Source organism: Dromaius novaehollandiae, chromosome 16, assembly GCF_036370855.1.
Source record: "Dromaius novaehollandiae isolate bDroNov1 chromosome 16, bDroNov1.hap1, whole genome shotgun sequence".
Taxonomy (NCBI): Eukaryota; Metazoa; Chordata; class Aves; order Casuariiformes; family Dromaiidae; genus Dromaius; species Dromaius novaehollandiae.
In genome coordinates, this window is record NC_088113.1 from 10,975,962 (window position 1) to 11,000,237 (window position 24,276).

General features: G+C 37.5%; 2 protein-coding genes across 22 annotated transcripts in view; one reads left to right on the plus strand and one right to left on the minus strand.

Moving 5' to 3' along the window:
• Positions 1-3,243, plus strand: part of EYA2 (EYA transcriptional coactivator and phosphatase 2) — a 98,658-nt gene extending 95,415 nt beyond the window's left edge. For 11 of the 12 annotated variants that reach the window (XM_064521454.1, XM_064521455.1, XM_064521460.1 and 8 more), the window contains one exon: positions 2,355-3,243. In XM_064521454.1, the coding sequence (XP_064377524.1) occupies positions 2,355-2,435 (81 nt within the window). In that variant the 3' untranslated portion in view covers positions 2,436-3,243. Of the gene's footprint in view, positions 1-1,310; positions 1,521-2,354 lie in introns of all 12 variants that reach the window. The other variant, XR_010391880.1, reaches the window with a different exon arrangement.
• A 7,444-nt stretch (positions 3,244-10,687) lies between these two features.
• Positions 10,688-24,276, minus strand: part of ZMYND8 (zinc finger MYND-type containing 8) — an 86,567-nt gene continuing 72,978 nt past the window's right edge. For 6 of the 10 annotated variants that reach the window (XM_064521473.1, XM_026092972.2, XM_064521474.1 and 3 more), the window contains 7 exons: positions 23,872-24,246; positions 21,683-21,873; positions 20,481-20,561; positions 19,218-19,296; positions 17,126-17,365; positions 16,804-16,961; positions 10,688-15,392 (listed from right to left, as the gene is read on the minus strand). In XM_064521473.1, the coding sequence (XP_064377543.1) occupies positions 15,195-15,392; positions 16,804-16,961; positions 17,126-17,365; positions 19,218-19,296; positions 20,481-20,561; positions 21,683-21,873; positions 23,872-24,246 (1,322 nt within the window). In that variant the 3' untranslated portion in view covers positions 10,688-15,194. Of the gene's footprint in view, positions 15,393-15,791; positions 16,507-16,803; positions 16,962-17,125; positions 17,366-19,217; positions 19,297-20,480; positions 20,562-21,682; positions 21,874-23,871; positions 24,247-24,276 lie in introns of those variants that run through there. The other 4 variants (XM_026092969.2, XR_003258094.2, XM_026092973.2 and 1 more) reach the window with 4 other exon arrangements.

The window sequence follows — 24,276 nt, forward strand, 5'->3', positions numbered from 1 at the left end:
TATCTATTTCCTCTTGCCAGTGGAAACAAGGACAGTAAAACTCCGTTTTGAGAATTAGCCAGATCTGTAGATGGTTCTCTAGTTCATGAAGGGTTAAGGAGCCCTCAGAGAAGAATCCAAAATGCCTGACTGGGAATGAAGTGGTAATAGCCTGCTGCTTTTGACAGCCCAGTGCCATACTTCAAAGGTAGTGGGTCAGTGAACATGACTGCATCAAAGGCTGCCAGGCTCTCTGGCAGTATGAAGAAGTGGGAAGGTTCAATAATCTTCTATAGGCAGGATTTCAGAATCCCTCTTGCCTGTGTCTCCTGGCCTAAGCAGCTCTCCCGTTAATGGACCACATTCTTTGCTGGGCTGTCGCCTTGTTTGATTGATGACAATCATTAGTCAAGGCTGCTACACACCTGAGCTTTATTAAAAAAAAAAAAAAAAAAGGCCAGAGAGCCTTTCACTGTTTTGCCGACAGCACTGATAATATCTCCATTTTAGTGGGTCGTTTTTCTTCACCTGTCTGAAGAGTGATAAATCTGTAAAAGGTGAACAACAGGAGTGGCTGGGAGGCCAAGTTTTCTTCTCTTTAAGGAAAGAAAAATAGATAATTTAATGGAAGGGATTTAATAACCACCAGCAAAGGGGGAGGAAGAAGGAAATAACTTTTCTCTTCTGAAGTGAACATACGGAGCAATGGATTCCAGTCACTTCAGATGTCTGTGTTTGCTTGCTGTCTCCACACACACTGATAAATAGCTTCAAGGAAATAATTGTTTACTGATAGGCAACATACCGGAGAGACGATGAGCTGTATTTAAACATTAGAGGAGTGTAAATAGACAATCTGTAAAATAAACATATGGAACCACTGGAGATTTTTTACACAGGTAGGTACACTTGGTAAAGGATCTTCCTTCAGCAGAGTCATCTATCTAGGAAATACATATTGTGTAAAGCTTTGTCCAGGCTTTTTATCTGAGGCGGTATGTTTATAGTAGAATTATTTAGTAATTTTTTTTTTTTTTTTTAAGAAATTATGCCCACACTGGAAGGCAAGTAACATCTGCTGATTATGGCTTTCTGTACCTTTATAACTGTGTACATATCAGTGACCATACAGATACCAGCTTTTTGGGAGGAGGCTAAGAAAAATCAAAATCCCAAATGTTGTTACAAATTCTATATGCAGATCAGAGCTGTGTCTTCGGAGTACTGTTTATACTGTACTAGATTACTGTGTCTATCTCAGATCCCCTGTGTCATTGAACCTCAGTAATTTCATAGCACTCACAAAAAGCTGATACTTCCTCCTCTTTCAGATGCAAGTCTTGTTTTCCAAGAGTGTATACACAATTTTCCTGAACTGAATCAAGCTACTATAAAGAAGATTTAGTAGGTCACAGACAGTTGACCTTTCCAGATTTAATCCAGACACAAGAGACATTTCAAGAGGAACTGACTGATTAGAACTTGGACATTTGCATACATGACTTCAGATTTAACATAGTAAATCTGATTTGAAAAAACAGGTAGGCTGGGGAATTACATAAGAGTACATTAGTAAGTGGGAATTAGGAGACTTCCTTTAAGATAGGTTATCATATAAGCCTATTGCACCTATCTTTGAGGCAGCAGTAGTACACTAAATGAACAACTGATCTGACTGATCACTGATACCAGTTTCTGCATTTCCAGAAGATGCAGTATGAGCTACTGTTCCATTTAATTTGGAAAGGAAATTAATTCTTAGAAAGCATTTTTGACTTTGCATGATATTACAGCTTTTGTTTATATTTCAGTAAGATTTATTTTATGATTCTTATATATACATTGTTTACTTGTTTATGAAGCACTCACAATAGCTTTCAGTAGTAGTAAATAGGCCAGCATTGGAGCATGTGTTATAGGAAAAGATTATGACACTTTCTGGAGAGTCTTTGAAGATTCTAGTACAGCTTATTACTGTAGACAAAACATCACTAAGTGGCATGGAAATTGTTTCTAGGAATGCTGTAATTCTAGACACGTTCCTAGTTAATCTAGGAAAAAAATAAGAGGGTGAAGTTTAGTAGATAGTACATTCGGAAACTCTGCCCACATCCAACATCTCTGAAGCAGGACATTCCCAAACTGTGGAGGATCTGTTTTCCTCTCTGCATAGGAGAAACTTAATCAGCAAATAGGAACTTCCCACTCCCTCCCTTCCTCTCTAAGATAAGCCTCCTTGCCTGTGATGGCGTGACAGCCTGGTGGCCCAAGTACAAAGCTCTGTTCCTGAGGGTGCGAACTAGGAAAGTTATTTTGCTCTCAGTATAAAATAAAAAAACAAACAAAAAACCCCACCTCTTTTGGTTTCACTCTAGCACAACATGCCATTCTGGAGAATCTCTTGTCATGCTGACCTGGAAGCTCTTCGGCACGCCTTGGAACTTGAATATTTGTAGCAGACCTAAACATCTTAGTACTGTGAGGGCTTCACTCAAAACTATTACATCGGTTCCACCTATTCCTCAGCATTTTCTTATTAAAAAAAAAAAAAAATCCTACAGCAACTGCAGCTTTTCTTTTTTTGAAGGAGAACCGTTTCAGTGGAAGCCTTTAAGAACTTGCAGCCAAAGAACATTATATCAAGTCTTTCTTCCTTTGAACAGAGGAAAAGTCTTCAGATAACCCACTGGGGATCCTGCAGTTCTATGGTTAAGCTGGATGCATAGAGCCGTAACTGCCTTTTTACCATCAACGACAAACACAAAAGACTAGAAATTTTGGGTCTGCTGTCAGTTTTCTCACTTTTGAAGGGGGAAGAGGACATAGTAAGGAATCTCTGAGCATGCTCTGTGCACAATACATCACATCACATGGGACCTTCTGAAAATAAGAGTGAAATTTTTTTTTTTTGTATTTTTTAATTTATGAACTAATCTCATTACTCTGGTATTAAGCTCTGTACCTGTGTTTTTAATCTGGCTTTTTGGGGCGGGTGGGTGGGGAAAGTCCTGCCATTCTAAATTAATAGTTCACTTCTCCAGGACAAACGCTGGAGAAAATCATATCGTGTACATTAATAATAATGACACATGGGATTGTTGGTAAGAACTATAGCTGTGTTTTTAAATCTTATATAGATGGTATGTGGACTGTGCATGTGTCTACACGGTGCCTTATGCTGCCATCTTGGGTTTGGGGGTTGGGGTAGGGGAAAAAATACCTTGTGATGAGTGAAAGGCATTAAATAAAAAAGTGTTTACATTTTGGGGGACTAGATTACCTGCCTTCTCTTCTCTCCAGCCACTCTTGGATCTAGTGATATATGTAGAATACATACTCCCCATTTCAAGCTGGGGTTGGACTGGAAGGACTCCGAGAGCCAGAGCCCCTCAGATGTAAAACAGTCTGTGGCCCACTGTTGTCTGTTGGTAGAGCAGTCGGCTGGCTCTGTCCACTGGGAGAGAGCATGGACAGTCAGCAAATCCTACTCATCTTGCAAAGGAAGATAAAATGCAAGCAAATATTGCAGCTGTGCATATTTATTTCTATGTAAATAAATGCATCTACAAATAAGATTCAGCTTTAGGATTTCTGCTGAGCTGGCTAGTTAATCCTTGCTGTCAAAACATTTTAACTGTCTGGGCTTGGATGAATCTCTGAGCCACTTTCAAAACTGTTCTTGCTTGCTTGCTTGCTGTGGCACCCAAATAACCTCAAACGGATCAGGGCCTCACTGGAAAAGGCATTAGAGAGAGATGTAGCAAGTAATGTAATCCCCTTGTCCATCACATGTGAATCAGGATGCAATAAGTAAGTGTTGCACAAGTTGCTGGTGTTACCTAAGTGCTACACTGTTAAACAAGCCTGAGGGATACTCCCAGGGTCTAACAACATTCACCTCAGGAAACAGATTCATTGCTAGATTTGAGAGGGATTTTCAGCAAGCCTAAAGCAAAGAATCTGATCACAATAATCTGGTCTCAGCCTTTGGCTCAAAAAAGTAGCAGCCAGGCAGCAGCTGTAAAACATGTTAGCTATACTTGTCTACAGCAGGCATGAACAAAAACATCCTTTAATTACATGCTTTGGAGGCATTTGCTTCTCTCTGGGCTGAGTACAACACAAAACAAAATCAAGTGTGTTTTTTTTCCTAGAAGAGGTGTTGCTTGTCTCAGGGCCTGCTGAGAAACAAGTCTGGCAGAATCTTTCCCCTAAAGGTTTTCCAGCTGTGTGACTGTCACAAATAATAGAAAGTTTTGCCACAGGTCAAGGAAATCAAACTCAATGGAAGATTGACAGATGTTCACAAGATAAGCACACACCCATTTATTAAAAGAACACTGAAAGAAGAACAAATGCTAGGAATGGCAAACTCCTAAGAAAGCAAAAACTTCAGTTTTTAACAGCTTGTCAATCAGTTAGTTAATTGCTCTTGCTTGAAATTGCAACACTAACACCTGCCTCATTTGAGTCAACAGCACAGATTTTTCTGAAGCTTCTTAGATTTTGCTGTCTGAACATATTTAAAGATTCTCAAGTTCTCTCATTTTTGCCTCCAAAGTTCCTGGCGGAGCTTTGGGCCTGTTCTCTGTTAGTGCCTGCCCATACTCTGCTTGTCATTGCTGGAAGTGATTTCTCCATGTTCCTCCCTGGTTTGACTCAGCTAGCGACATTTACTTCCCCATGGTAACTCTGCTGATCAGGGTGGCATAAACCAGCATTAGGAACACTTGTTTATCAGCCTTGGCATACCACCACCTTCCAATCGCAATGGTGGGTGTTCATCTCTCACCAGAGTATGAGGATTTGCTGGTCCCAGGAATCTATGATGGCCAGAAGAAGGAATCTATAACACCTATTTACTCATAAACATCTGTAAGCAGTGGGAACTGGCTGGCACGCACACCCACACCCCAGGCCTTGCTCAGCATTTTCACCTGACCATGTTTTAAGATATTTGTACACAATGTTAGAGCATAAAATCCTTTCTCAATCACATCACTAACCAGAGTACAAGAAGTATGCTGTGATGAGGTTCCCAGATAAGCGTTAGTATAGCTCAATCCAATGGTGAGCAAACCAAGCAAATCATGTTAGTAGCATCATTAAAAAAGAACAGTTGATACCAGACTGTGTTCTGCCAAAAAAAAATATTAGTAGGTTAGTACACTTCTCAACCTGCAATGTAAACATTTTGTATCTTAAATGCAATAGAGGAGGTGAGCGAGAGGTATCTGCAAACGTTTTGTATCTTAAATGCAATAGAGGAGGTGAGCGAGAGGTATCTGGTGAGATTATATTGGTGCAAGTTAGGAATGGGGCTGTAAGCATGAGGATGCTGTAGCTGCTATCATTACGACTCAGTTCTAACACGTTAAGGACCTGCAAACAAACAAACAAAAATACCCTGCACACTGACATACCACATTCATTGCATTTCCAAGGGTATCCTTTGCTCCATCATTTACCAAGTGTTAATGTTCCCATAATTTCGTGTTCAAAGCCTTTCCATGCCATGGTCTTAACAGGCTTCCTAATTCTTGTAAAAAAGCAGAGACTCTCACCTGGAAGCCAGAGGGAAGACTTCACTGCTAGTGTGAGCCCACGCCAACACTTGGGCCCCAGACATACATATTTTCTTACTGAAAAAATGGGACTTAAAATACCACCAGTCCTAGATACAGTAACAGTCCACACCTGCAATCATGTCATGAACTCCTAACAATGTTCATCCCCATTCTGCTGTATTAGAGCTTAGGAGCCACAGCAGATCCTTTTCCAGAAGGGTGAATGAGGAATGCAGTAATTCTCAAGCAGTTACAAAATAGCACAAAGCTATGGGTTAGCAGTGCGCATATAAGCCTTCCTCGCTAAGCTTCTGCATGGAGCCGCATTACCACATTAGTCAGGACTGGGTAACACCTGCTGATTAGAGCAGTTTTGTGACAAGCTACCACAGTCTCTATTTTCCTCTGTTCACATAAGCACCATGTACAGATGCTGAAGCCCATCAGAAACAGTGAAAAGCCTCTCCATTAATTTGGAAAAACTGCAATCAAGGAAAGAAACCAAGCTCTTTTTTTCCCTCAGAAGTAGGGTTTAGGGGTTTTGTTTCTTTGGGGGGGGGGGGGGGAGGAGGTTGCTTTTTGTTTTGCCGAAAGTGGAAGGCAGACTGAGAATTTTGTTGTCTTTTGTAATAGAGATTGGATTTAAGTTAACAGCAAAGGCATATACTGGAAACTTTTTAAAAAATATTTTATGGCATTTTAAAGGTATTTTTCCAAGCTGTTGCACCCTCACAGCATGTTTACTGTTTGCATTTGCAATAATTTCTAGAACAATGAAACAAAATTTGGATAACACAGGTTGCTTATTTGGGCCAGAAATTTCTCAGAAACAGGAGAAAAATTTGCTCTAGTTTAAAATAAAGGACAGCAATTCCCTTGCTGTGTACTTTAGAAAGGATGGAGTTTCAGCTGCTCATTTACTTACTGTAGGTGTGCTGCTGGATCTATTGCTGTAGGAGCAACACAAGTGCTGAAGGCCTGCTGCAGACACTTGAAACGCTGTAGTTACAGGAAGATAAATTACTTTAGACAGATTGTTATAGCCTGTTACCACAAAAGGTAGGTTCTAAGGGTCAGAGAAATTATTCCTGCTTTTCCTGGAAGTGTTTAATATTACACTATTACCTGTTCTGTCTCATGGTAGGTATATCTCCATCATCTCTTCTCTCAGTCAGGTAAGGACTCTCTGTACTTACTGTAGTTATTCTTAAGTAATATACTGTAGGCTTCATCAGAGCCAAGGTTTTACCCCTGAAGCTTTTATTAGCTTCAGTATGGCCAGCGCTTCACATCTAATACTCAAGAGACTTACAAGGTACTGTGCAAAAATTTATCACAATAATTCATAGTATCATTTGTCTTCTACTTTTCACAATGATGTTTTCCTGCATGCCAGGACTCTAAATAAGAAGATAATAGTTTGTTTTTAGCAGATACATTTTATAGAAATCATAGTATATATTAAGTAGAAAAAAAGCTGGAGATTAGTCACCTTTTCTCAAGTTGCAGTTGTTTATATATTGTTGAAAAATGAGCAAAGAGTGTAGCAAACTCAGTTGTGAAGACTTCTTGTCCTGCAAACAGGGAACACACCGAATACTTAAAAAGAGAAGTAACAAAGTAACACTTGCTGAGAAAACCTACAACCAAGACAAAGATTATTCAAAAATGGAGATAGATTAATGACCTAGGTAGCCACTGGGAACGAGGCTTCAGGGAATTCTCCCAGCAGATAGAGATGGGCTTTCTTGGGCGTGGCAGCCATTCCCTTCACCTCTAGGTCCTACAAACACTGCCTCAGATGGTAATTTAGTATGGAATTGCTACTGTTGCTCCTTTTTTCCAAGACCACCTTCTGCTCAGGACATCAAATTTCAATTCTGCCCATGCTTTGGCCTCACTTAAAGCTCAGCAAGCTACATTTCCTAGTTTAATGTGCTTTACCTGATGAGCAGTATTCATATATCCATCCATACCCTTGAGCTTCTTCCCTGTAATGACTTCCCAAACTGCACCCATTTAATGCAGTTGTCTTGTGAAAGCCTAACTCTTTGAGTTTTAAAAGCACTAATAATCCATATCATATACCTGGTTTTCCACACATCCACTTCAGATGAAGGACTGAAAGAAAAAATATTTCTCCCAGGTCGACTTCATCCTTAGAGTCTCTCCACCCATCCAATCTCAACTGCCACTTCTAGCATGTCTTTCATTTTGTGGACTGTAACACAAAGCAACCAGCTCCTAACAACCAAAACACAGCATTGAGATGAAATGTACCAAAACAGGTTATCTTCATAGGTCTCTTTTTCTTCAAACATTTAGGTAGGCAGTTAAAATAGAACCCGGATCTGAACCCATTTATGAAAACAGCTTTGGCAAAAATCGCACTTGGGCCTTGCCCAGCTGTGAATAGTTCAGATACAATAGAATAGCACTTTGTCAAATAACCAGAAAATTGCAATGAAAATAGTTGCAAAATATACTTCATTGTTGAGGACGAAAAACCACATTATGATTTTTCTGTTTTACCAGTTCCTTAAGTTGAATTTCTTTCCCTGCAGTTCTCACGTTTAACCACCTGAGGGCAGCTGGACTTCATAGTAAACCACACAATGCAGAAAGGTGGATGTACCTCCTTCCTCCTCCAGACAGTTGTGTAACAAAATCTTTGTTTAGTAAAGTCCATTTCAAAACTCTTGAGTCACAGCAGTCTTACTTGTATGTAAGCAAAAACAAATTCTCAGCATTTTGCCGTTTTCCTATGAAAGATACTAGTGGACAGACAAGGCAAGCATAGAAGAGCTGACACTTGACAGCTTGGCAAGTGCAAGAGTACAAGTGCGAGAGCACTTTCCAAAACATCTTCAATAAAGGAGCAGCTGTACAGCCATTTTAAAAACTAGGGTAGTCCTTGCCCTGCATATTCATATGAGCCACTAGCATTCGCAAAGCACAGGTGTTAGGAGAAAGAGGGAGTTTGGTCTCATGGTTCTACCCCTTTGTGTAAAGGACAAAATGGGACATGAGCCTAGACTGAGCACTGATAGCAGAATTTATAGCACTCCCTTTGAACTTATGATGTATCTGTACTGAGCCTATGGCTCTGGAAGGACTGTGTTGCACCTAACTGCTCCATGTTCCTCCACTATATAACCACTTATATTTCTGTAATTTGAATATGGAGAACCAAAATCAATTGGCAGCAGCACAAGAAGGTGACAGCACACGGAGGATGAATTCTTAAATCCTGCATTCTTAGCCTGCTCATAGTTTCAGTATGAGCATATTCACCTCTCTCCAGCCAAACCTGTCCGAAGCTAGGCTATGACTACTGCAACAGTTACAGATGTATGGACTGATCCAACTTCTGGATCAGCTGGTCTGCTGCTCACATCACTATATTAACATCAGACTTCTATTATGAAACCTTATCATGTTAAAGTTCATCCAGATCATGCTATTTTGCTACAACAAAACCTCAGAGCACCTTGAATGCAGTGTTAGCACATACTTTTTGAACAATGTAGGATTGCTAAAGTTACACTACAGCTTTTTTTCCCTCTTTGCTCAGAAACCATTGCCTACAGAGCAATCAAACCTTGAGTTCACTGGCCCAGATAAGGAATGCCAGTGTCATTCTCTCCTCCTTTCCTCACTGAAAGCCCAGGTGATAATGAAGACCATGGTATAAAGGTTTCTAAACTAGAACTCCAAGACAAGATAATTTTGTCCCCCAGAACCAAAGGAATCAGCAATAATATGTCCACAGGCCATTTAGTAGATCATAATAGAGGATGGCAAACCAGAGAGAGAGCAAGTGCCTATGGCTGAAGACATGTTTTGCCAGGATGGTATGTTGGCCAAGGCCAAAGAGGTCTACATGGATCAAAACTCCTACATCAACAAAAGAGACACCCTCCACACAGTAAGGGGATACTCTATACACAAGTGATGGATGCAGCTTATGCCTAGCCATGGTTATTTGTCCATATATTTAAAAAAGTTGTAGCCTATCTTTTAAATTTGTATCACATGCCAGTGTGTCCTCCTCTCATGTGTCCAATCCAGAGATATATTCTTGCTTCACTTTAGCTAACACTAGATAAAATATAGTAAAAACAATGTATTTCACACTGTAATCAGCTAAAATGTGAAAAACAATACAGTCACTACACTATCAAGATTCTACCTTCATCTTGACCCAATAAATCCTGTTAAAATCACAGCCTTCATTGGGATTGTGTCAACAGAAAAACAAGAAAACGACCCTATTACAGAAAAAACAATACCTGTTAAAGAAAAAAAAACCATAAATACTGAAGTAGAGGCTTCAGAAAGCATCCTGGTTTCCCATAACATTCTTTTTGACTTTTCATCTTTTTCATTTTTCCTTCTAACAGAAGATCCTATTTCAGTGATGGAGATTACAAAATCACTAACTCAACATTCATAATGCATGATTTGTGCTTCTCTCTAAAAAGCAGCAGTTGGGCACATTAATTGTAATTGTTTTACAAATGTATGTAGTAAAATAGCTACAGGAGTGAGAACTTTTAAGACAATATTCATATTAAGATTTTATAATGAGATATTTCACTAGCTCCCTGTGTTTCTTTTAACAGATAATTAAGGCACATAGCAGTCTTGCCCAATTCACGTGCTCTTAGAGGACTACAGCAGTACTCCTCATGGAATCCTCTATCTCTAACTCACAGATATAACTAACAAGACTATAAATACCAGTCCATAATGTCCAGCTTCAATCAAAGTAATCAACAAATGTTACACCATAAACACTGGATCTTTGCTGCTATTAAAAATGAGAGAAAACGAATGCTATGGAGTTTTATATATAAATGGCTTCTTATTTACAGACTGCCCATACTGCTTTGATTTTTCTCAATTTGATGGGCTTGGATTCAAAAGTCCCACACTTCTAAGACTGAACACAAATAACTATGATCTGGAGACTATGCACAAATATACATTCATCCAGACTGAAGGAAACTGGAAATCCAGGAACACAAACCATTTTTCTAAAACAGTTTAATAAAAAATTGTGAAGTTTCTTGAAAAATTGGAGAAACCCAAAGCATATTGTGTGTGTCACCTGTATCAGTCACAAAGAAACACAATCATCGAAAAAGATATTTAAGTTTAATACAAATTTTATACAAAGAAAATGTGAAAAAATACTTCCATATGCTAAAAGCAATTATGCTTCACAAATAAGGCCAGCTAGGCTATTTTTGACACAACTGCAATTCACGAATATTCTGTTCTCGCTTTTTTCTTCTAATACTTTTTTCCCTCTAATATGGGTACTAGCTGGAGACTGTACAAACCGCATTCTTTTATAAACAATGGGAGAAATCAACATGACTAAAATGTACAACAAAATGTACTGGAATGATATCATACAATTAATTTTCTCATATACATACATCACCTTTGCTTTGTTCAATGCTTTCGTTTTACACAACATACAAAATGGTACTACAGTATAAGTGTAACAGACAGCATTTTCATGGGTTACTTTCTCTCATACTGTACTGTTTCATGCTTACATAAAAACATAAATTCCATCATATAAATAATACATGCTCTGACCCAGCATCAAAAGTCCTTTGCCCATGTTTCATGATCTATATTTTTCTCCACACCTAGTTCTTGTTCCATTTGAAAAACACTTCAAAGTCCTTTTTATAGGATTTTTAAAAAAAGAAAACTGAACTGTGAAGCATAGGAAAAAGCTCTACTTTTCTTGTCTTTGATATCACTGATCAGAAATCACGCTACCAACCAGCTGGTGTTACTCTTTCCAACTTCCTGATATTAGGCTGAATGAAATTTTAATTTGTTTCCTGTAAACAATATAAATTTTAACAGTCTGGTCACTGTAAAAAACAAGGTAAGTACCCTCTTTATGTACTGGAGGTCCACAGATTGGAAATGTCATAATTTGCCTAAGACAATTAACTGAACGGATACACTTCATCATTTGGTTGCACAAAAAGAAATTCTAATAGAGTTTCAAAGTGCAGAAATTGTTCTCAATCCAAACGCAAATTAAGTTGTTCAGATTCTCCTGATTACCAAACATTAAGTGATCTGATGTGCAACTGCAATTTCCCAAGACCAGTTTTCAGTGTTAGCTTGTGATAAGGCTGTTTAAACCTTCCTTTACCAACTTCAAACACTCTTTATAAGTTAAAGTCAATACAAATATAAAAAGGAGATGGTATTCTAACTTTAATGACATCCACAAATTGTACATTATTTACAAAAGAAGCATAGATTTAACATGGATCTTACCTGTTGTCTGCTTTTTTAAGCCAGCGCTAATGCTTTACATTAATGTAGTGTAGTAAATGCTTTGTACACATATACAAAGCTAAAGTCTGAACCTTTGAGGTTAATCCAAAGAACTGTGTTTATTTTTCACATTTCTATTAGACAGATTTATTTATTCCAACAATTGTATGGACTTCTTGTTAGCAGTTAGACTCTTCGTACTTGGACTGGCATTGTGGTCTGAACATACTGAACTCCAGTTCTCATTGCCACTGTCCCAGCAGAAGGACTTACCACTACAGGAATGGTCTGTGGATTAAAACCAAGAGAAACATATTGTTATGTTAAAGGTCACATAAACATGACCACAGAAATAGAGATTTATTTTCCAGGGAAAATCCAGAGCAAGTTCTAATTTTGTGCAAGAATTAATACCTTTATTACCGCAGTATTACCTCATTCTGAGACAAAAAGTAGTGTCTTACTCACTTTCCTATAATTACAGAGGAAGGTGGTCCTATAGGTACTGTACATACTCTGCCTAGCTTGGAGAAGTAGGTTTCCATGGGTTATTAAATCCAGTTATGTATTCTCCCCAAACTAATACACAAGAAAAGCGAAAAGGGCTAAGAAAATCCTTTGTCATTTGAAAAAGAGTTTTGATGAATCAAACTGGAGTACAAAAATACCCTTATTTAAAAGTATATTCTCATTACACATTACTTAAATCCTTTTCCCCAAAAGGAACTCCTCCATGCATTCAGTTGACACAGAAGAGAACATAAAACATTTGTTTGAACAAAAAAGTACTTTAACTTTTGCACAAATCAATAACAAAACCATCAGCATTACTGGAAACTGTCTTGTACTCCCTGCAAAAATACTAATATAGAGTAAACTTTGCACTTTCATCATACAGATCATGATTTAGAAATCTTAACAATGGAAGTTTCAGGATATCTCTGTAGTAATTGATTCACTCTAGAGTAATTGAGTCTACAGATGGAGAGACAAAGGCACAAGAATGTTAAACAATCTGGTCAAGGTCACATCACTCTGGAAGATCTGGAAAAGGATTTATTGAATCTTGAGTTTGAATCTTAACCTTCCTCCAGAAACATGAGGAAGTTTAGCAATTCTATACCATACAAACTGCAAGCACGTTTTGATACAGTTCCACTGATGCACAACTGGTGATCAAACAAATGCATCCATTTCAGTTCACAACGTTTTAATGTGGGAGAAACAGGAAGTGAGACTTTGAGGAATCTGAAAGGGATGCACAGGCCTTTCCCATGATGTTAGCGTAAAATTCCAAAGAGAATATGGAAGAAGAAATACAAGTTCACTGAAGCCCAATGTTTCCCCACACTGTTTTAAGGAACTACATTAGTGTCTTGATAGCATTCAACAAAGGTTGTGAATATCCCTATGGAGATTACAGCCTAGAGTGTTTATCAGTGCCTCTGCGACACAGTCTATGTCTTCCAGAAGCCTACCATTCCATTCTCTGGAATGCAAAGATGATGAATTCATATTTTCACAATATTTTAACTGCAAAAAGAATAAAAGCCAAACATGGAATCAATTTGCTAGATAAATTCAAGATTACTGCTATTTGGTAATGTAAGGATTTCAGATGTGTAAAGAGAGTTCAATGGAAATGGTACAAAGAAGATTTACTGGAAGCTGTTCAGAGGAAGAAATTCCTAGTGGGAAACAAAGTGCAAGTTGAAGCCTAAAGAAGCCATCGTATAAGTCATTATTAGTACTACAGGTGGGGAACTTAAGGTTGCCACAGTGATCTTTTAAATATACACACTTAGACAAATGAAAAAATAAGTTTCAGTTCTTATAGTGATCAGGATATGGAATGTGCAAGACTCCTTAAATGTGTTAGGATCATTCCCTGAGAGGTAATTTTTCCACCTCTGCCAGTTTTTCACAAATGTACATTCTGCATACATATTAACATGCACTAAGGTTTAAAATTATTTAAATTGCACGTGCAATCATTAGCATACAGAGGTGTCTGTAGCTGTGCAAGACTTAGGCAAATATGTGTACAAAGTTTTAAACATGCACAAATAAAGGCTGAAACCTTTCAAACTTTCCAATTATGTTTTACATGACTCAATATGCTTCGTATTATAGAAAACTGATGAAGATAATGGCCATTTTTCTGAATATTACATGAAACCACCTTAGGATCATAAAACCTCTCAGCTATTCACAAAGAACCTAACTTGTTTGATGCTTGCTATTGATTTGAAAACACATATAAAACCTCATTGTTATAGCAACTCAGTCCAAGTAACTTAGGGCCAATCTTGTGAAGATGCACAGTGCTCTCAGTTGAGATAAAATGAGTTAAAATGCTGTTAGGAATGTGAAAAAAATCATGATACCCACTAAAAGCAGTAACATTTTTGTATGGAGTATGATGGTTATGAAATACTGTATGTACGTGTGAGTGTATGTACACAGACATATATACACATCCACATATGTATGTTGCAGCTGCCACATATGTATGTGTACATATATATATATATAAATAGTAACTTTTATAGCAAATTAGGCTTCACAATCACAGTATGAAAATTAACATAAATTATTTAACTTCAGTCAGAAAATGAACTGAAGTTACCTAAACATGGGCTTCTCCTGTTGAACCCACCATTGAGACAGGACATGCAATTCAGTTACAAGTGCAATATGAGCATTTTTCTTTTTGGAAAGAAGAATGTCAGCTCAGATCCCATGCTGCCTCTGAACTGAGCGCTGCAGAACATGACCAGTTAAAAGAATGTGATATTATGGCGCATTAAAATACAAAAATGAGCTCACTTCTGTCCCATCTCTGGTGACTGACATTAGGGAATTTATGTGTCCTTGGTTGATTTTCAATGGAAGAAAACCAGGACTGATTCCAATGCTATTTCTCATAATTTCTTAATGCTAATGTACAAGACTGCCTAGGAGATGCACTACTGATGAATGTGTACTTTCCCTCATAGTTACTGAGATGTCACAGGAATATCAAGCATAGCCCAGGATTAGTTAAATCTTTTTAGGATACCACAGACAAAAAGATACTTAAAAGATATTTAAAATGAATTCTATATATTTACATTGATGTTGTGGTCAAGTAAGTACATGAAGCGGACAAATAACTAACATAATAATGTAAAATGGAAGTCTGACTGTCCTCAGTGCCTCAGCTATACTTAATGACAACATCTGAATCTTTGTTATAATCAATGATGAAATGAAAGATATGCCAAGGTTGGAATGTTGCACAGCAAAATAAGACATTTTGCACTGCAAGTTGAGACTATACCAGTGAATTCATATCTTGATAGAACAGCAGACGGAGACAACCCCCCAGAAATACTGAGCAATTTTAATGCCAGGAACAGTGCTACTGCAGACTTTAAATGATGATGTTGTACTTACAATTGTGGGTTGAGTAGTTGGAATATAGGTGGTGGTCTGCGGTACCTGGACCAGTTTTATAGGCTGGTTGCTTGTCACACCTGTTGCTATCTGCAGAGACAGCACAGGCAACCTCAGTAGAAGTCTCAGCTTTTACATAAATTCCACCTAGTTATTATTATTATTATATGAAATTTATGTTGGATGTTTTGTTTGTGTTAAAAATTTGCATCTTAATGAATTCACAGGTTACTTCTTTGTTAATAAAACAAAATTCAAATTATGAACATGATCAATGTATACAGCATGATGTTTCAGCCTATGTGAAAGCAATTCCAGATCTGTATAACTGGAATATTCCCTGGCAGAAGTCTTGGTAATTTGACTTTCTCCAATCCCCTGTTCCCCCAGTAATACAAAGGATGTGCAGCCACAAACAATACATGTGAACACTGACGAATCCAGAGAAGTTCAATGAACTTCACCAAAGCACTCTGGTGGAACAGCACATCCTTCTTTGCCTCTTCAAATCTGTTTCCCAAGTTACTCCCTTGGAGGACATGTCACGTCCAGAGATCTAACAGCAGACAGTACCAAAAGTGCCAAGAAATGAACAGAGCTCTCTAGTTTACTATGCTTCCCAATTCTAGATGACTATCTCAATGAGACATCATGCTGGAATCACAATACTATTGAAAAACATTAGTTTGCTTTTAATATTTTAAAATACAACAAGGCTCCTACTGATGTGGGGGATCATGTGAAAGGGACTGAAAGATCAGCCCCCTGTAAAATTTTTCGTTTAATAAATCTTGCAAGGACAGAAGAAAAATGCTGCTGAAATTGGTAATAGTCAAGCCCTACCTATGAAGCAGAATCTTTTCTATAAACATTTTTCTATATATGCAATGTTAAGTCCCTTTTATTAGAGCATTTGCTCATCCTTGCCTACTGAATGCTATCAGAGTAGATGCTATGGAGGATTTCGTAACTGCACATTGCTCCGTTAACTGTAGATCCAGGTGAATTGCTGTATCAGTGTTATGGAACATTGTGGTACCCTAGTGGCAGTCTGTTGTGATAAAGTAAGTTGATTTGAATGCAGGTCTTGAGCTTGGCCTCTGAACCCCCAGGCAAGAAGGGCTTGGAAGTGCTGCAGTCAGTATTGCTTATCAGAAGGCAACTTGTATCGAAAGATCCAGACCAGAAGCTACACTGATGGGTCCTGGAGAGAGAGAGAGAAAGAGGTCCAGTCCCCCTTGGCTGGAAGGATGAGTCAAGCCAACACAAGGTTTTATTGGGAATGAGTGGAGGGGAAAGGGTGTTCCCAGAGGACAGAAGGAGTTTTTTGCCAAGATGAAGAAAAAAAAAACACAACTTCCTATCTCACTCCCCAAATCACACTTTCTGAAATATGCAAATGGTCAAGAATTCCTGGCTGATCCAGGGAAACCTTTACGGGTAGATTTAAGAGAAATCTTACATATTATTTTTGTTTTGAAGTGACTACAAAGATACTCACTGTAACACTCTCTTTGCTTTTATCGGCTGAACCTTCCTTTTCCTTGGGGGTGCTGGCTGTTTCTGTCGGTGTAGGCTGCACACTTGAACTGGGCTGGGATGATTTATTTAATGTTTCTGTGCTAATTTCAGTATCTGTTTCTTGCTGTGTTGCAGTAGCTAAAATAAAGAAAAAAAAAAGATAGAAAATAGCCACTACTCGTGTGCCAGTCCACAGTCACTCTTCTTCACAGGCACATCTGCACCCATGCAAATGAATCATTGTAAATTCCATCCACTCTAACTCCCTCAGTTGTGAAATAAACAATCCAGAGCAAGATTACCTGACTGTGTGCAGGATTTCATATGCTCAGGCCAGTGAGCTTGTTGGCAGGGATAATCACAGTAGCTGGTATTCCAACAGCAATAAAAAATGGCCTCTTTCTTGCAGTTGGCACACCACTGCTTCTTTTTAGTTTCATCCACTGCTTGCTGCTTTTCCAATTCCAGCTGCTTTTTCACCTCAGCAATCAAACGATCTCGTTCTTGTTCTAGACTCTGACGCATTTCAGCCATTGTCAGTTCTACTCAAGATACAAAGAAAGATGAGTTTGCATATTTTCCCAACAGCAATGTACAAAGCAATAATTTCTATAAGTTTAAAAGTCAATATGAAATCGCAACTAACCGCAACTTAAAAGACTCTGTGAGCTTGGGAATTTCTGATTCACACTTCCTGAACAAATGAGTCTTCCATTCCCTTTTCTTATTCTGCCACCATCATTTCTACCCTGAATCATTACCAACCATTTATTTAACACTTTATTCCTAGATGTCCTGCAAAAGATAAGAATGCAGGTGTACCAGGTGCAGCATAAACACAAAAAGCTGCTCTTAACCGACTTTGTCTTTAAAAGACCAAAATGTCTCTGCAGAGAATCATATTTCTTCTCTTTCCTTATGAATAAATAACAGCTGATCACTTCTTCCTTGTACCTTGGTTTCTTTACAAAGAAAAATACGGAAGTTGCAATAGGGACACCGATAAAGCTGTGAAAGCATACCACTATAGGAATAAAGCTGTAAATTTGAGCCTAGCTTTAGGATTGTTCTGAGGGGCACCCATTATTGATGAAGCTGTAAATGGGCACCTCAGTCATTATGAGTAAGGAGAGAAAGAGAGCTTGACATAAAACTTAAGAAAGCGGGCAAAGACGAATAAAGCATTCCAATGGCAGCTACCTTGACTTAGGATGAATCTGAGTCTTCTGAAAAACTCTGAAGCTGACATACTTCCAAAATACTATTAAAGGTGTTCATTTAAATCAGTACTGTAAGATTGGTGACCCCAAAGGATTTTAAAGGTTTTTTTTTAATGTCTGAGCACACCTAGACATCCAGTCATTCTGTGAGATGCAGCCAAGTTGTTGCCGTACCCAAGTAATTCTGATGAGTGCTATAACTGGATTGCAGAGGTGGAGAAACTGGCCTGCTGATTTGAAAGAGCAAAATGCTATGAACAAACCAAAGGCATGAGTTTGAATATGGACCTACTCAGCTGCAAAAATTCAGCCCTTGACCCCTACTTCCATTCCAGATGTGCTCTGCAAAAAAAAGGCAAAAGGTGGACTAGGATAGCATTACACAGTCCTAGGGTTGTTTGGACTGCACATAGGTTAAAGGAGACTAACTTTTTCTCACTCAATTGCAATCTTCTTCCCACAGTCAGTGTATTCAATAAATATAATTTAAGAGGAGTCTCATTTTAATCATGGTTTCACTCCCTGCCCATACAGTTCAGTGAATGTAGAGGTAAAAATCTCCCTCTTTGGAGGAATCCTATCTATTTCAGCCAGTATTTTGATCTCTTTTCACTGACAGACTGACATCAAGATTGAGTCAAGGCTGTGGAATTTCTTTAAAAATAAAATCTACTGCCAACTAGTCTGAACCACAATGTTGGCTACAAATTCCACAGATTTCAGAGGACGCATGTGATCCTGGAGGCTATACTGACAGGACCTATCCTACCGTATCCAAATCCATATTACTATGGATTTTGTTCATGTAAGAATTAGTACAAACTAATCAGCATAAAATATCTCTAACAGAGTGTCTTATAAAGACAGGTTATCCAATGATCCATGAATTAAGAAATGAGTTATTCTGTCCTAACAGAAGTCCTCTGTAGCCGAAATTCCTCTTACGGGGCTAAAGCAACATCTGTTGTTTACTAAGATGCACAGATAAAAGTAACTTTGAATACGTACTGAAAATGTGCCTATTAACATCACCATAGCACATTCTGTAACATTTTCTATCCTTCACATGGACAATTTGTAGTACCATAAGATGAAGATAATGTATACCACAGGTATTTAAATTTTCTGTTTATGACCAAGACTGACACGCTATTTTGGACTGCTGTTTTCATACCTAGATTATGCTTCATTTCTGAGAGTTCCTGTTGATGTAACCATTGAAGTTTTTCTATTTCAATCCTCAAACGACGAATCTAAATATTAAAGAGTTAAGATTTAATAATAACAGTGTGCAGTATATAATACTTAATTATTATATAAACATGCCCAAAATAAAAAGCCTGATTATCCCTTACACTAAGGCTCCTTTTCATTAGTATGAGGACAAGACCATAGTCAACCAAAACCCAAAGTCTAAAGTATTCTAAATGCCTGCTTGCTAGATTTTCCTACCATAAAAACATACAAGACTATTTGAAAACATAAAGCATTTCTATTAAACTTGGTCATGCTTCCTCTGAAATTAGTTGAGCCTCAAATTTCTCTGACTGGATTCAAAATCCATTTGAGTCTCAGGCTTTCTTTCTATTCATTTGTATGCCATTTCATATTTTTAACTAGACCAGGTTTAGGAAAGTATGTTTTTCATTCACTGTGAATATGTGAATATATGGATTGGAAACAGAAATATCATTGCTCATAATGGTAACTTTCTTATTTTGATTAAAACAAGCAAACAAACCATCAGAAACTTCTACTCTGAGCTTTCTCTTGTTCACATTTGTACATAGGTTTACACTGTATAATCAGCTTTCTCCAAGTTAAAAAAAAATTTAAAAGATACTAACTATCACCTCTGAAGAAAATGACAAGCAATGCATTTCATACTAAATGTGCAGTAAACAAAGGATGAAAACATAGTCTTTAAACTTAAGGAGAAGTATTAAAAACTATGGTCATAATTACATAACTGGATAAGCTATTACACTACAAGTAAATTAAAATCCTCTTGCTCTGGTAGATAAATACATGCTTTAAAAAATTATACTTAAAAATTACTTCATTTCTGATACCACTCTGGTAAATCCACACAGAAGGAGACACAAAAACAGATTCTCAACAGAAGCTAGACAATTAAAATATCTTTAAGGATCTGGGCTTGATGGCTTACTGCTTTTTTCTGTCTATCGTGTAGAGCCCCCATCTGATATTTTTTCACTGTATTTCTCTACCAGACTAGTCATTACTTATACAAGAGCACAGCAGCTAGGATCTCTAGACAGTCTTAACTTAGAACATTTTGCAGGTACAGATAAAAGATATGTATCTCAATTTAGTTACTGAATACAGAATTTATATATATTATTTTACAACTTTCTAAGTTAAATATAAGCAGTATTATTTTGCTTTTTTTTTTTTTTTTTAATCTTACACTAACCTCAGCTATTGTACTTCCAGTGGTATTTTTGGAAAGATCATTATATATTTCAGTCATTGTTCCTTTGATGGCATCCATCATCTGAAAGACAAAAGGAAAAAAAGCTTCTTTGATATATGTTCTTAATAGATACCCATTTTATCCTGCTTTTAACCACTCTAATATGAACTTAATATTACTATCAACAATGCCACATATACATATTTGTGTGAGTCTATTTAGAAGGTAGAAGAGAAAATTTTAGATCAGGATTCTGATTTTTAAAGTGATGCTGCCAAGACTGACTGTTGCACCACAGTCCTGAGCTGGTAAGCTGGTTTACCTTCTTCCCTCCAGGAAATGCCATTGATATAACTTCTGAACAAAAAATATAACCATAAATTTAGGGAAGAAATGCAACGCAAAAAAAAAGAAGAAAAAGAAAAAAAGACATTTACTAACAATCCTGATCACTGACAATCCCACCAAACACATATGGTTGAGGAGGATATTGAAAGTTGATAGTCGAGATTAATTCTGCTACTTTTAACTTCTGGGTACTCAAGTTAATTACCTTATATAGTATTCTCTTTGGCTTTTTAATTTTAAGATCTAAGAAAGCATACCAACAGCTAGTCTCCCTCCCCTCACTGTCACTATTCATTATAATGACACATGTATTACAATACATCTCATTTACAACTTGGCTTGTTTTAATGCATGAATACACACAAGTTACCATCTGATGAAGCTGTACAGTGTTTTAAAACAGAACTACTTTTTTGGTATGTATTACTGAACAGAAATGATGAAGTATTAATGTTTATTGAAAATTTGTCATTTTTCTAAAGGGATACTGAAGGGATCTTTACTGAAGGTAAAGGGATCTGAAGGGATATTTATCTACACCTTTAGGAGGGCATACAGAAAAGGGTCCAAAACACAGTGCAAGGTAACAAAAAAAAAAAAAGCAGGTAGGGGAACATGGCAGGCAACAGATTTAAAATATCTGGGCAACTGAAGTCTATCCTATATAAACTATGGCATACAATGGCAGCATGCAGCCAGCTGTACAACGATGGCTCAGCACTATCAGCTGATACTGCCCATCGGATATAAATCTGCCACACACAACAGCCTAATGCTTACTAGTTAGGAAATTTTTATTTCAGAATTTGAAATTTCAAAAGAAAATTTCATGAAAACCTTGCTCAAGAACTTACTTTGCTAGTATATTTAGCAATATCTGCAGCCACATCAGCTGAAGCTGTTGCTATTGGCAAGTCTGTATTAACTGAAGAAGAAAGTGTACTTGCAGATCCAGAACTGGTAACCATAGAAATAGGTTGAGTACTTGTAACCAAGGTTATGGTTGATGTGGAAGTGCTCTGGGTGATCTCTTTTTGTTGCACAGCTATGAAAAGAAAACATACAGATGATCATCAATCACATAACAAATATGAAAATGAACAGGCAAACTTCTAACTTTAATGTCTATTAAATGTATGCACACAGCCATTTCTAAGGCTTGTATTACCTATAAAATAGTGCCATTTACTCAATTATACAGCACACAGCCACTGAACACATAAATAGTTATAAGGCTTGAAAGTAACTAAGTAAATACAACTTCCAAACTTAAAATTTTTAGTCTGGCGAATACAAAAATCTCCCTTGAATCTGCATTTTTCCCAGTTTTGGACTTCTCCATTCCACTTCCTAGGAATCTATTTCCTAACCTCTCAATCTGGAAAATTCCCAACCAGTATCATACATATAAGCACAGGTTAGTCTTTGAAACTTTCATCTGTCACGGCTTTGAAGTTTATTAATGAATCATTTTCTTTTTGCTTTGAAACAAGATTTTGTGAGCCACTGTTCAAGAAACCCTGTTTTAGTCTTACTTCCTGATGTTATTTCCATAACTAATGCTATTAATATTGTTAGTTTTCTGTTGTGATATGTTTGCTATATATAAATCCAGCTCAACATTAGCCTTTGGTTGGCTGCAGAGCAAGGGATGCAAGCTTAGATTAACTCATTAAAGCAGTTTTACTCAAAATGAGAAAAGCCTCACCTTTTCATTCCTAACGAGTTATCTACCTCAGTTCTTTTTTTTTCTTTTTTTTTAAGGAAGACACATTTCAATCTATTTTTAATGATTCACATTATCAAAGGTCTCTCAGTTGCTGACATCCTCAAAACAGAATTCTTTGAAGTAAAAGAAGTTCTTCAAATTACCTGTATGCACTATTCTTTCATTTACACCAATTTAATATATAAGAAAACTATATATTTTACAGTATTTTCATCTGATATATTTCTAGCCTATAACACAGAACATAGCTATGATGCACTGAATAGTAAATATCTTTATAAAACAAACTTATATACTGAATATTTAAAGTTCAGTCCATACTATTAAACTCTTACATAAAAGTATGAATCTAGTAAAAATAAGAATTCACAGAGTTTCACATTTATTTTTCTCAATGAATATTTTGTATCAAAGTCACACAGTCTACACGAGAAAGATACTGCTTCTTATTCTTAAAGGACTGTCACAAAAGCAGTTTGGGAACAGACAGATGTCACTGATATATGTCTGTATGTGCTCCCTGTTACTTACACCTCTCTTCTGTCAGGAATTACTGCCTTGACAGCAGTGTTAGGAGAATGGAAAATACTTGCATGTATCAGGCACACCAGTCAACAGTCCAGTTTATTAACCTGAAACTACTAATAAAGCTAGATTTGCATAAAGTTGTTGGTCTGTGAAGTGAAGCAGTTAAGGCACGGGCTTACATTAGCAAGTGCCTAGTACTAGGGAAACCTCTGGCAAAGGGATGGTAAGAGAATAGCTGTGGAAACATTTCAAAATGCCATTGCTGTTTCAGTGTACTAGCAACACAGTCCTGTCAAGTTGATTATTCTCATTAGCAACAGGGATTTCAAAGACCAATGCAGCCTGGGCAATTTCTCTGTCCTCAAATTATACTCAACGAAAAACTGAACGAATCAGCTTCTGGTCGGATAAAACTAGACCCAGTTTGTAGATAATGAGATAAGAGTAGTAATCATGCAACTGGAACAGAGTTAATTATCATGTAATCTAGAAAATAATTCAGTTCGCTCTCCCAGATCTATGATGGCTGAGAATGGCAGAAATATATATACAGATACACACACAAACTTTTTGTCATTATAATAAGCAGACATGACTCTAAATACACACCAGAAGGAGCAGGTATGGTGAGTAAGTTGTTGTATTTTTAAAGTCACTTATCAGAGTAGAACCACACTTTGAGATTTTGTTTATATGGAGGAATTCCCGGTTAGGCAGCCTTGGAGCACTGAGATCACTACTGGGGAATTATGGCATCACAGGCACATTGAGTTAGAAAGTGTATACCTTTAACTGCTTGTCTTGTCTGATATCTTGTCCCTTGAGAGGACTGAGGTTGCTGTGACTGAGACTGCTGGCTCTGCTGCTGTTGCTGCTGTCTCTGCACCTTCTGCATGTGCCATTTCTGAGAAGATGTCTGAAATTTATTTGAGGAATTCCACACTACTCGCTGCACAGCAGGCGCAGTTTCCTTAGGTAGTAGAGGCCTCTGCTTTTTCACAGGGCTTCCAGTGGCTGCAGATGGAGCACTGACAGTAGAAGTAGCACTAGTAGTTGCTGTTACGCCAGCGGGCGGAGTCTGGGCTGCGGAGCGAGTAAGTACTGGAGTTTCTGGTGGAGGCTGAGAGCTTGCACTGGAAGAAGGTGGAGTTTTACCTACAACTAAACAAACGTAAAATGTAAAACGAGCTT